The following is a 13137-nucleotide window of genomic DNA, read 5'->3' as shown; positions in this document are numbered from 1 at the left end:
TGCGGTCAGTTCAGAGCTACTGGAAAATGTCTTACAGAACACATATGAAAAAGATTAGCAGTTTCAGAGTCGTCATCATCTATAGTTCTAAAGGATATTACAAAGGAGGTTAATTAATGTAATACACTTGTAGCATGGACCAGGAAACATAAAACGAGCTCCTCCATTTATGTGAAATTGTGCAGTTTACAAGCTCCAGAGAGGTTATATGAATGGAAAAATTAAATATGTGTTTTCAAATCAGTAGAAGTCATCCATGATGTTGTATTTTTTGGTTTTGTTTCTTGCTTTATTTTTCTGCACGGCCATTTTTAACCTAAGTAGGAATTTTATTTCAAAAGAACTGAGCACCAGTGTGTTAGGAAGATATGCAGGAACAGCAAAGGCTCAGCATCTCTGAAAATGAGGCTGGACAGATTGGCTTGGGCACTCAAAATTGGCCACCACATTTGAAAATCGAGTTGTGCTTTACCAGTGATTCGAGGGTCTCAGGCTGGAGGAGAGCTTGGGGCTGCCGATTCCCATGTTTTGCCTATCAAATAATGAAATTCATTCGCTGAGATACATGAGCAACACCATTGAGCGATTTTGTGACATCTTTGGTTTCCCTTCTGCTGCTGTCACACACTGCTATACTTACCTAGTGCTTGAGAGTGAAGCTGCTTAATCACAGGATATACCAGAGGCAAAGGGTGAGAATTTTACAGGTACAGCTAGTAAAAATTTTGGCGATTACTTTTCTCTAGACGTCTGTGCAGTTCCGTACTAGAAAAATATTGCCTATTGCAATCTATCTCATTTTCAAGCCAGCTGGTGATGAAGAAGATGAGTGTCCCTTTCACAGCCCTGGTCGGTGCAAGGGAGAGGAATACGAGGTCCTGGTGTAGCTCAGGCATAGGTTTTCTCAGGCTAATCACCCTTCCCTGGGGCTCGCAATGCAAAGATGCAGCTGCACAATGGAGCCACTTTCGGTTAAGAAACTGCATAAAAAAGGATCAGCTCCCAGCAAAGGCTGCCAGGCTGGGAAGATGCGGGTAGCGAGGAGGAGGGATTGTTAGCCACTGCCTTGTAAAGCTACAGGGTGGGGAAGGACAGATATTGCAGCAGGTAGAAGGTACCTCTGAATAAAGCTCAAAATTGTGGGTGTTCAACGGTGCAATATGGTTTAAAGAAAACTGCACCGTGATTCTTAATGCCGGTACAGAAGACAGGACAGGTCCCAAAGGAAGCTCGGTCCATCCGAGGGCGTACGAACCGTGACTCTGTCCCTTTAAATGTAATTGTTAGTAAACACTTCAATGAAAGCAGCTTTCAGCAGAGGAAAAAAAAAAAAAAAGTGGCGAACTACACTGGTAAATAATTTGCCTTGGCAAATAAAATTTAAGCCACTGATTTGAACCGTAATTCTGCTCGGCATTATCATGTGTTTTGCCGGTAGAAGTCCTTATCCAAACAGCCGAGCTTTCTGTTGTTGATGGAAATGGGAAAATGTGGGGCAGAGGGAACGTGTCACTTCCCTCCTCGGAGCCGGTGGTTTCCAGCTATTCAGAAAAAACCACTTGCGCTCCCATGACCCGAGCCCGGCACCGCCGCAGCAGCGCGGGACATCAGCGGTGACAAATACCCTCCCCCCGCCCCGATCTGGAGGTGTCCCGAGTTTTGGGGGAGACTCTGCTCCGCGGCCCGGTTAGCGCCTTCAGGAGCACCCTCGGGGAACGAGACGGGCGCACCAGCTCCCAAACCTCCGCGGCTGCGGGTGCCCGGTCGCCCGGTGCGCCCAGCCCAGCGCGCGGCGACGCCGGCACCCTCGGGTGACACCCCAGGGTGGCATCGGGCTCTTTTCATTTCGCAGCCCCGAGTGAGCTTCTCCTCCCGCCTTCCCTCCCCCCGCTCCTTTTCTTCTTCTTGGAGCCAGATGGAGACGCATTTGGTTTCTCTTTTAACCATGTTACTTTTGCGAGGAGAACAAAACGAGCAGGAACAGCCATTGGCCGCAGCCAGAGCAGAAAGCCCGGCTGTGCCAGAGGAAACCACATGAAAGCGGGTCTGTGTGTGTGTGTGTGTGTGTGCGTGTGTCGGGGGGGAGGGCGCAGCGAGGGATGATGCCTGGAGCTTCTTGCACTCGGAGCTGCGATTTGTGAGTGAAACATGATGAAATCACCCCCTGGACAAATCACACGAGCCTGTCAACCTCACCAGGTGGGATTACTTGGAGCTAATAGCCCCAACTCCCAGAGCAAACAGAGCTCTGCGCTCCCCGTAAAGAAAAGGCGCCGGGGCCGCGCAGGCTTTTCAAGAATTCTCTAGGATGGCTGAGAAGGGCTGCAGCCACTCGCACCAGGTAGGGGAGGAGAGGAGCGTGTTTGCTTTTAGAGGAGGAGTAGCCCGTCTCTCCTGAATAAGTTCCTACAAGAAAAAAAAAGAGGAGCGTTTCAGCTTCGGCGAGAGATGTTTTATTCATAAACCCCTTCTGGTTTGGGTTACTCTCCACCGGTGACGCTGTCAGCAGCTGCTCCAGTGATGGGAATTGCGGTGCTGGGGAGCTCGAATGTACAGAGGACCATCTCTGCCCCTTTAATCGTAACGCTCTTAGCTTCAAAGTCCTGCTTTTTGCGCAGTTTGCTCACTCTGTTGTTTTACTTTTGCAGGTTATATCTTTATTTGCTTTTGCCTTTGGAGTAAATGTCTGCATGGGATTTACAACACATCGGTTTAGGAGATCTGAAGAATGGGATGAGGGCCCGGTCTCAGGTACAGTAACGGACGTAATTTATACATCGCAATACCCTTATGTTCTATACTGTGGTTAGAAGCCACTCCTACTCCGAAACAGTAGTTTGCTTGTTCCTTTTCCCTCTAGGATATAGAGAAGAATAAATAACTCGCCGAGCCCGAGTCAGTTGACCTTTGGGACTCACCTATAGGTCTCCTATTTACTTAAACTTTTGCTCCGTGTGCATGTGACTATGGAAAATCTAGCTTATTTTAGGACCGAGCGCTGTCGGTCTCCCAGAGCCCGGTCTCATCAGCTCCCGCGTAGCCTTTGCTTTGTGCTCCGCAGAGTTTCCCTCTAGGGCTAAGAGAAACTCCCCGAGGGCTTCAGGGGCACTGGTTTTATTTTGGTAGCTATTGAAGCGGTTTCTAGAAACTTGACGAATGCTTTCAGGAGGCACTGGGAGGGAAGAAAGGGGAAAAAAAAAAAAGCTTTTGGGATTTCTGTGGCTCCTGAGGTCATGCTGGTGTGTGAACAGTAGACGGCGGGCATCCGACGGCGGAGAGGGCCGGGCGGAGGAGAGCAGGTGTTCGCGTCCCGGGCAGACGCAGATGTGCTGTCACCGCAGATGTGCTGTCACTGCGTCACAGCACATCTGCCGGCACCGAGTCGTCTTAGTTTTCTTTCGCCTCCTACTTTTTTTTTTTTTTCTTTGGAGGAAAGCAAGAACATGCCACAGAAAGGACTGTTGTTTGTGTTCTGGGGTAGTATAGGGTTTTGTGAGCTCAGGCGTAGTCCAAGTGGAAAAATATATAAAATGGAAAACTAGCCTTTTTTTCTTAAAAAAAAAAAAAAAAAGTAGGCTTGACTTGTGTCTCTGTTCCTTCCTTTGGCAGGAGAAAGGAAACCTGTGGTCATGGATTTAGAGCTGGTTAATATAACCGAAGTGAAAGGCTTTCATTTGCAGTAACCGTCTGTAATGACAGCTTGTGAATTTTAATTATAAAATTGTTTACCGTGGCCTGAGTTTGTTGTGTTCCTGGTAATGAATCTGTGTCCCTCTCTCCCCTGTCTTTCACAGGAATTGGTGTCTAATCACAGCCACAATCAGGGCTGCTGATTACTGAGCAGAGGCATTTTAGGTAACCAAAAAGATAGCGGCTGTTGCTTTTGATCTTTCTATAACAGTGAAAAAAAAATGCTTGAAAAACAAATGTATTTCTGTTTTTATCTTCTAATGCATTAACTGTAGAGCAGTTGCCTAGTGTGTGTAATAGTGACGTGAAGGATTTTAACGTCATGTCTTCAACACTTGACTGCCAGTTGCTTTGCTCTCATTGGTGACCTCCAAGGCTTTAGGGCAGGGCTGTTCAGCTGATTTTTGCTGAAGTCCCAAAGGTCTGACATTGGGGACCTCTTGCAGCTTATCAGTGCCAACTCTGCTGAGCCAGCCAGCACTGTTTGACACTGCCAGGATCAGTAGCTGCGTGCTATTCCCAACAGCAGGAGGTTTAGCTCAGCATTCCAGGAAAAAAGGAAGAAATACAGAATCTCTTGCAAGAGGGCAGGAGATGGGGTACTTCCGGTAATCTACTGAGAATTTGCTTAGAGGTGGGATTGGACCAGCACCTGGCATTGAAGTTCATGGTGCAACGAGACGCAAAAGTAACAGAGGGTTTTGTCCCTTCTGTGTTTATGCAGCTTGGTTACTTTTATTGCAGATGTGATAGCAAAGAATAAACTATTGCAGTCACATCTGTCTAAAGGAGAAAGTAAAATGTTGCACTGCAGAGGTGCTTTTCTTATTAAAATTAAAGCACTCTGGTGAAGTAACCTATTTAGGCTCTTGTAGTTGTACAACTTCCAGTTGTACTTCTTCAGAATCCCAGTGCAATGAAATATCCAGAATAAAAGGTTATTATTAATTCTTTTTCAACTCCACTCCGCTTTGGCTTATTCATTTCCAAGTTTCTTGGTGGTTAGAGTTGATTGTTTTGGATTGATAAAGCACTCTCTTTACGAACCGTTACTGTATATGACCAATTTGTTGTTTCTCCAGGGATATGCCATGATTGTAAGTGATTTTCAGTTTTCATTTAGCATAGAATTCATCTACAAGTCAAAAACAACATGTTTTTTTTTTTTCTTACTCCATCTTAAACTCATGTCAAAGTAGTACCATAATGCCTAAACCTATTTGTAAGCACTTTCAGGGAAAATGGCCTTAGTAGTCTCTTGAAGCATGTTCCTTGCTCTTCATAGGATGATATCTTAAATTTTGGAAAGAGAAACAGTGAAGTTTTTCCATCTCTTCTCACTGGATTTTTAAGCATGTTATTACAAATGGAGTCACATCTTTCTTGTACTGGTACAGTTAGGATGTGTTTTTTACTTTATGTGGCTTTCCATTGAAATTTTACTCATTGCAATGGCATTCTGCAAGATGAAATGCAAGTGCCTAATACAACTATTATCTAGCACAACTAGTGTTCCAGATGTTTTGTGTAGGTATTTGGTTGATCCATATAGATTCCATTTAGGATCCATAGGATCCAAACTGGCAAATCCTTATCAGGTAGTCTCCTTCCTGTAATGACTGTGTAAGCATGTCTGTATTATGCAGTCCTATGATTGAAATACTACTGGAAGTAAATAGATTTTTTTTTTTAATATTGTTAACAGATTGAATCAGAGCAAGTAATTTGATATGACACTTTCCAAGGTTGATGCAACACATTTACAATGGAAATGTAATAACCTCCATGAACTGAATCAGGAAGGCACTGTTGCCCTGTGTAACTTCTCTCTCTAACCTACGACATGAAACAATCCGTAGATGATTGCTTTGAGCTTAGTTGGCCAAAAAAAAAGAATGCATGGAAAAAGATGTGAAAAGCTTTAAGCATTAACTAAGGAGGGGAAGATCTTCATGTTGAGGTCCCTCTGCCTGCTGCATGGTCCAATTCCAGGAGCTGTGGAGGAATGCAGGAATTTTGAAAAGGATTTTGAAATTGCGTAAGTTCGTTCTGTACAGGGGCTTCTGTTAACTTGAAAATACTCACCAGGGATGGAGCTCCTGATGATATATTTTCAAACTATTCTGCATGCACCTGTACCTGTGCCATGGCATTGTTCACGACCTAAAAATCATGGTCTGGCTGCAAAGGCAAGGTCAAGTGTGATAAACAAAGGAACGATCTTAATGTATTCAGAGATCAGAGGAATTAAACCAAGTGCTCTTTTGTGTTGCTATATCGAAAGTGTCCTACATTGACTCAAGAGGTGTGACTTGAATTTGCTAAGTAATTCGGGGTAATCTGTCACATCAGTGATAGAACAGTTGTCAACAGATGTGAAAAAATAACAGGCAAGGTGGCTGGGCTAAACCTTTCTTGTGAGATGGAAACTCTACTTGCTGTTGATGAAGCTAGAGGGGACCTTGAACAGCTATGTAGACCATCCCTATATCCCAAGACTTGGCCAGTTATTACTGAAGTGCTCTTGACAGATCTTGGTCTAACCTGTTCTTCAAAATCTCCAAGATCAGAGATTGCACAGCCTCTGTGGGCAATTTGTTCCAGTGGTTTCCTGATAAATGAGCTTCTCTTTACAACAGCTAGGCATTCCTTGAGTTGACTCTGTCCCTTATGTAATCTGCAGTCAGATTTACACCTTCTCTTTCCTAAATGCATGTTGATGTGTGTTTTTTGACCTTCCGACATGATCTCCCACTCATACTTTTGAAAGGAAGAGGGCGACACCCATATAAGAGATATATAGTGTATGCTAGTATGTAATTCCTTTGAGTCCATAACACCTTTGGTTTGCAGTTTACTGGATCTGTGATGACACATCACCTAGCTTCCAAAAAGAGAAGTAGTAGAAGAGGTTAAATAACATGGAAATATTATTTAGTAACAGATTTTCAGAAGCGTTTGGCAGGAAGCAGCTGTCATTAAGAATAAGGAACAAGACTTTGTATCTCTGAAAATCTGAGTGTTAGCATGCTTTGAAACAATTCTCATGAGATTGATTTCTAACACAGCTTTGTGGTCTGTTTACGTGAGCAAAGAAAATACTGATCCGTGCGTTGTCAGCATAGATACACAACCTTTAGCTTCTTGGAACTCCAGATGGCCAAAGTAGATGGCTCATTAAAACCATGCTTGCAGAGTATGTACCTATGGAGTGAAACTTCACCATGTGTATGATGTCACTTGCTCTGAGCATTACTGATCTGATTGAAAAAACCACAAATGCAGAGCTAGACACAGTTGTCTACTACTGCCTTTTCCAACAGTCATATGAATGTGCCTTGCTGCGGCCATGATCCATGACTGCAACCACGGTAGGTCTGATCTTCTTACCCATTATCTTGCTGTAGGGTTGATTTGCTGCCAGGTTTGTTCCCTGAAGCGGTTTATGCCGGTGTCCAACCAGCGCCAGTGCCACTCTAATGGATGTGGTGGAGCAGTAGTGCTGGGAATGGAAGCTGGTGGGACACTAACTACTACCATGCCACCTCCAAACACCCCCTTCATCATCTTTTCCATCCATTCTCATGACGTTGGGATAATGTCATCTTGTTTGAGGAGAGATTTCCTCTCATTTTATGTGGAGACTGAACTTTCAGCTACGTAAAAATAGGGAAAAAATACGTAAGAAAAGATCAGAGCAACTGTTTCCCAAAAGTGCCATTGCATCAGTCCTCTTAAAATCATACTGCTCATCATGGCGAGGTTTGCCAAAACCAAAACCAAACTTTGGTGTAAAAGAAAACAAACCCCAAGGCAATTTCAAAGACTTGATTTTTAATGGGTCTCTCTCGGAACAAAAGGCATTGTGAAATTTTCCTTGGAACACCTCTCTTTTTGAAGAATAACATACATTCGTTATTTTGTTTCATAAAATACGATTAACCCTAGAGAGTAGAACACAATTTTCCTGCTCGATATAAGCTGCTGTGTAGGATTCTCTTGTAGGAAAAAAATATAAAATGTTATAAAGTGTCTAAAATACGAGGTTTTGAGAGAAAAGTAGAGAAGTACGTATCAGCTTTGGCAGTAAGCGCCCTTACTAATAAATAGATTATTGAAGTCTAATACGTTATTCATGGTTTTCAGACTGGCAGTCCTCCATTTAGTTATACACATCAAATATATTGATTTCTTACATATGTCTGTATTTTAAGTTTTTACCATTTAAGGCTCCCCAGAAGCCCACCAAAAAGCCTTGCTTTACTTCTCCATTAATTTATAGAGCATCTTACGGTTTTCTTTCACGCTTGACATTGATTTGGAGCATGCTAGTATAGCAAACCAAGTCCTGCTGACTGCATGTAGATTAATTGCAGTCCTTTCCTATGCAAACTGCCCAGCCAGCCATGCAAATGTCACTTGGTTTCTGAAAACAAAGGCCTGCTTCTGAGGAATGGCTGCAGCTCCTGGAATGGGGCCTTGGAGACTTCAATACGTTTCTGCTAATGATCTCTTGATTGTTACAGAGGTAAAGCCAAGGCTGTTTCTTTGCGGGATGTTATCACAGCACGTTGCTTCCTTCTTTTTTTTTTTTTTTTCCTCCCCAAAAAGAGCAATCTTTTTGGAATTTTTTCCCTTTTTTAAAATTTAATTTTATTTATTTTTTATTTTCTTGTCTGTTTCTTCAAGCAACCCTTCTCTTCTCCCTGCTCCCTTCCCCAGAGCTGGCAGCTGAGGTTTTGCTCATCCGAGTGGCTCGGGGCTGAGCCGCCCGACCCACCGCTGCTGGCCTGACAGATGTTGCCCTGTTTCTCGTTCCACGCAGTCCTGTCAGATTCCCCTTGGATCAGTACCTCTGGCTCCTGCAAAAACAGATGCTTTGAACTTCAAGAGGCAGAGCCTCCTGGCTGTCGCTGTGACAACCTCTGCAAGAGCTACAACAGCTGCTGTTTCGACTTTGATGAGCTGTGCTTAAAGACAGGTATGATGGGTCTCCTGTCCCACACTGCCAGGCGTTGCTGACTCCTGGTTTCTGCCAGCAGTCAGGACCTGCCTGATACACCAGCGCTCCCTGCCATAAATTGCGTCTCTTCCTCTCCTCTCCTCACCTTGCCTTGCTGAGCAGGCTTGGCTCAGCCCAAAACACAGCCCGTGTTTCCTTGCAAGGGGCAGTAGGGATGCGCACCCATCGATCCTCACTGCTGGGCTTCAGCCATGGTCATGGCACTAGTCATGCTACGTGAAAACTAGGTCTTCTGATACACAATTAAAAACAATAATCAGTGTTCAGGGACTAGTTTGACCTCCAGGCTACAATGCAAAGAGCCATGGTAAAGGCTGGAGGTTGGTCATTCCGTGTGAGCCATCCTTTTTTCTCCCGAGTGATAACCTACTGTTGGAGCAATTCTCGTTCGCTTGTGAGCCATGTGTTGTGGTTACTCATGAAGGCACCTTGGAAGCTGGGAGCGTGAGGTGGCGCGGTTCCTCTTGGAGCGAGCTGCAGGTGCCAGGCTGGGCTTGTTACCCTTGCCCCAGACTCACATTTCCAGATGTCAGGATGCATATAGTACTCTGGTAAAACATTTGACTTCAATTCATTGGACTCTAGGGGATGGAAATACAGTACTGGGTTCATTTTCTTTTCTTTTTTTTTTTTTATGAGTCATAGGTGAGGAAAACTTCAAAGAGGGCCATGAGTTATGTTTTACTTCTTAGCATAGTGCATTTAAATTATTAGTTGTACCCATCTCCTTGAGTGTTTGCACAGTGGTCAGAGTTGACACAGGTGCCTTCTACTTTTGCCATTAAACATTTTCTTGATTTATCAAAGAGTTACACTTACTAAGCAGCCAGATGAGAAGTCTAATGATTAAAAATATCAATGCTCATGGTTGTCCCACGCCTGAGAGTCCTGAGTGCCTCAGTTCTTTTTGTAATGATATCATTTTAATAGCTTGGTACCAAAAAATTGGTGAGCTAATCCAATATGAAAAACTACTTTGATTCCAGGCCAAAAACTTTTGAATTTTAGGCTGGCGCTGGTTTTGCCCCTGATGTACACGACTGCAGAATGAGAGGCTCTTTTTGAAGACTTTCAGCACAATACAAGATGTTTGCTACCAAAGGGCAGATTTTCAGTTCCCGGGCTCCTGTTGACAATGCACCATGTTCACATGCGTGTATGGATACCTGCAGAGCCCTTGGGACTGTTGTGTGAATTGACACATACTCTCATAGGCATTTATTAAGGCAATTATCACATGTACAATCTGTAATATTACATAGATATAGAGAAAAAAAAATCCTAAATGAAAGAGAAAAGGGGATAAAAGACGTTGCTCGGACGTGGTGTGTTTTTTACTGGGTGCCTGTTTTCTAAAGTGATTTTTAAAGTTTCTTTTTGGTTGGGCCAGGATGTGGAAAACCATATGCTTACATCCTTAGGCCCTGTTCCAATGTGTAGCAATGCACTGGCCTTCAGAGAGCACCCTAATTTAGACAGGCCCTTAGATCCTAACTTTATTCACAAGATGAAGAGAGCTGGAGTGTTTTACAGTAGCAGTGCCATGCTTTTCCTTAAAGAACAGCTCTTGTTCTCATAACTTTGAAGTTGGTGCTGAGTCTCACGCTGTGGGTGAGGAACTGATGGGAGTAAAGCATCGATTTGCATCCACATGGTCTTTTTTCAACTTTCTGTTTTCCTATGGACTGAACTGGAGAACGATTACCCAAGGAACACCAGAATTCTTAGTTTGTGCTTCAGGCCCCACCATCTATCTGCCAAGATGATTCCATGTCTGCTCCTTTCCACACTTTTTCCTGGCATTCATGTTGTACAAAGCCTGGAGTTACAACACCTGAGGGTAGCAGAAGCACTTGTGGGTGGGTGGAGGAGCCCTCCTGCACTTGCAGGACACAGGAGTCCTTTTTCTTTCTGATTGACATGCCTACTGTCAGCGGTCTTGAAATCACTAAAATAGGACCATAAACTTCACATCCTACTTTAAGGACTGGAGTGTTGCCATTACGGCTTGAGTGAGTACTTTTTGTTTCGATTATAATCTCTTGTTCTTGCTTACCCCGTGAATATTTTAGCTCGGGGCTGGGAATGTACCAAAGATCGCTGTGGAGAAACCAGGAATGATGACAATGCTTGTCACTGCTCTGAAGACTGCTTAAGTAGAGGAGATTGTTGCACTAATTACCAAGTCGTTTGCAAAGGTACGTCTTTGGTCTTTCTACCTTTTATCTTTCCAAACCCCGACGAAAGGCAGCCCTGTGGGGTTTTGGTTTTCTTCTAAAGGATGAACCCTCTCCTTGTTTTGCTCTGATTTTTCAGAGGAGGTGGGAAGAACGGGGAATTGCATTTGTGATATTTTGGGCACTAGCAGAGGTGAATACTTCTGATTTGTTGACGGTAGAAAGACTTTGGTTTTGCCTGTAGAGATACTGATAGAGAATGGATGCAGGTGGATGAAATGGAGTTCAAAGCAAAACACAGAAGTGTTCAGATGCATTTGTCCTCATCACAGGGAAAGCAGGGATATCTGATGGTCTCCGAAGGAATGGAGCATTCCTAGATATGTTATCTCTGTCTAAGACCCCTCCCCGCCCCCACCGCGAAAGCACCTACTCAAGCTACTCGGCCTAACACCTGTAGGCTTAGTTTCTTGTGGGAGAGGAGTTGCAAGAATACAAGGGCTGTAATTCACGGATGGGTGGCCTGGGCTTTAGATGACCCTGTCACCTTCTAGACACACCACGGCTGCAGTACATCCTGTACTGGTAGGTAGGTGGATGGGCTGTGAAGGCTTAATTTTCATCCTCTGCCCTGATCTTTTGGAGCATGTCCTGCCTTGTGTAACGTATCTCCTATTTGGAGCAGACCTTCTAATCCTTGCTAATGAGCTCTACAAGTTCTCACTTCTGTATCTCAGCTAGTTCTTAGTTTTTTCATTCACTAACTTCACTGGTGGAAGGATTACAGTTGGAATTTTTTTTTTCCACACCATTTTGGCCAACTGCGTATGTTCAGAAAATGATAATAGTCCGGACACATACGTTGAAAATGGGCTTTTCTTCTTGAATCTTGCTGTTGGGAATCCAAATGAAATATGTATCTTTCAGCAAGTCCACATAGATTACATTCTCTCCCTTCTCAAAGAAACCCAAGACTGAGACCACTTAAACACTGGTGTAGTTTTCAGTTCCTGCCTTTTTTGTGAGCTCCCTCTTACAAGGGTCAAGACAGAAGAATTTACATGTCTCCAGCTTTAATGTACACACTATTTGCTTAATTGGCCAATAACAAATGATCTCAATGACCCTGGCACTCTGACAGGAGTAAGCCTTATGTGAGAACAGTGTTTCCTCTTTATTCCTGCCTTTGCCTATCTGAGGATGGCATGTTGGTATTTTTTTTTTTTCCCTTGGAAATTGTCCCTCCACCTCCTGTCATGGTCAGTTGGAATTGCTGGAAACGTTTCCTGCAGATCTTTTCTATGGTGCTTTTTGTTTTGTTCTTTTAATTGAACTGCAGTTTCTTTAATAGTGCCAGGTTCAGGAAGGGAGCCTCATTAGCTAATAATTTGGTTTTCAATCGACCTGTGAAAGTGCAAGTCATGAGCCACTCTATAGTCAGTATTCAGCAGTGAAAACCTTAAGAAAATAGTTGATTACATAAAGTAATTTTAACTAATCTAGCTCTGAAAGAGTACTAATGCTTTTTTTAGCTGTGTCTGAGTCTCACCTGATCCATGAGCTGATCAGCTCTCTAAACCAGCTGGAAACTATTTAGGGTTGTTTTTCTTCCCCGGAATGAATTTTGTTTTGTGTCTTTAGCCAGCTGAATCAGCTCATGGAGACATCAGAGCTGGTGGGGAGAAGAGGGGGAGTTCACAGCCAGAAGCAGCACTACCTGTTTTTGACAGATCGAAAATAAAAAAAAATTAAAACAGATGACCACTGTGCCTAAAGCATTGCCACTGTCCCCTGCGGTCAAAAGGACGCTTTTAACCCCAGTTTTAACAGCTGCTTCTAGGAGTGTTAGTTTGGATATTCTTGTTGAATAGAATATAACCAACTCATTTGTTCAGCTGTGTGAAAAGACCTGCTCATTATTCATGGGAAGTATGACAAGACAGTCCATTAACTGGAGCTAGACTTAATTTTTTTGATGTTTTCTGTGAAACCTGTAGCTGTGTCCACAGATTATTTTTTTTTTTTGGAAACTCCAATGTGATTTTTCTGGTAGGAGAAACCCACTGGGTGGATGATGACTGTGAAGAAGTAAAGACTCCTGAATGTCCAGCGGGGTAAGTGTTTTGCACACAACTGTGAAGTCAAATGCAGCAAGACCAATGGTCCTGAGTTCTGCCCTGGCCCTCTGAATATCATGTTTCTGTGCTGGCCCTGTCACGCAGCCTGAATGGCCATGGCTTGGATGCT

The 13137-nt window shown here is 43.7% G+C and overlaps 1 protein-coding gene across 3 annotated transcripts in view; it reads left to right on the top strand.

Annotated features, from left to right (window-relative positions):
- Positions 1-13137, top strand: part of ENPP2 (ectonucleotide pyrophosphatase/phosphodiesterase 2) — a 77437-nt gene that overhangs the window by 16763 nt on the left and 47537 nt on the right. For 2 of the 3 annotated variants that reach the window (XM_086609541.1, XM_086609540.1), the window contains exons 1-5: positions 2149-2199; positions 2649-2751; positions 8516-8671; positions 10786-10911; positions 12944-13004. In XM_086609541.1, coding sequence (XP_086465667.1) covers positions 2149-2199; positions 2649-2751; positions 8516-8671; positions 10786-10911; positions 12944-13004 — 497 coding nt within the window. Of the gene's footprint in view, positions 1-2148; positions 2200-2648; positions 2752-8515; positions 8672-10785; positions 10912-12943; positions 13005-13137 lie in introns of those variants that run through there. The other variant, XM_086609539.1, reaches the window with a different exon arrangement.

The sequence above is a fragment of the Tauraco erythrolophus genome, chromosome 3, assembly GCF_009769465.1.
Source record: "Tauraco erythrolophus isolate bTauEry1 chromosome 3, bTauEry1.pri, whole genome shotgun sequence".
NCBI lineage: Eukaryota > Metazoa > Chordata > Aves > Musophagiformes > Musophagidae > Tauraco > Tauraco erythrolophus.
Note: the sequence above shows the minus strand (reverse complement) of the source record. Positions and strands in the feature narration are given on the sequence as shown.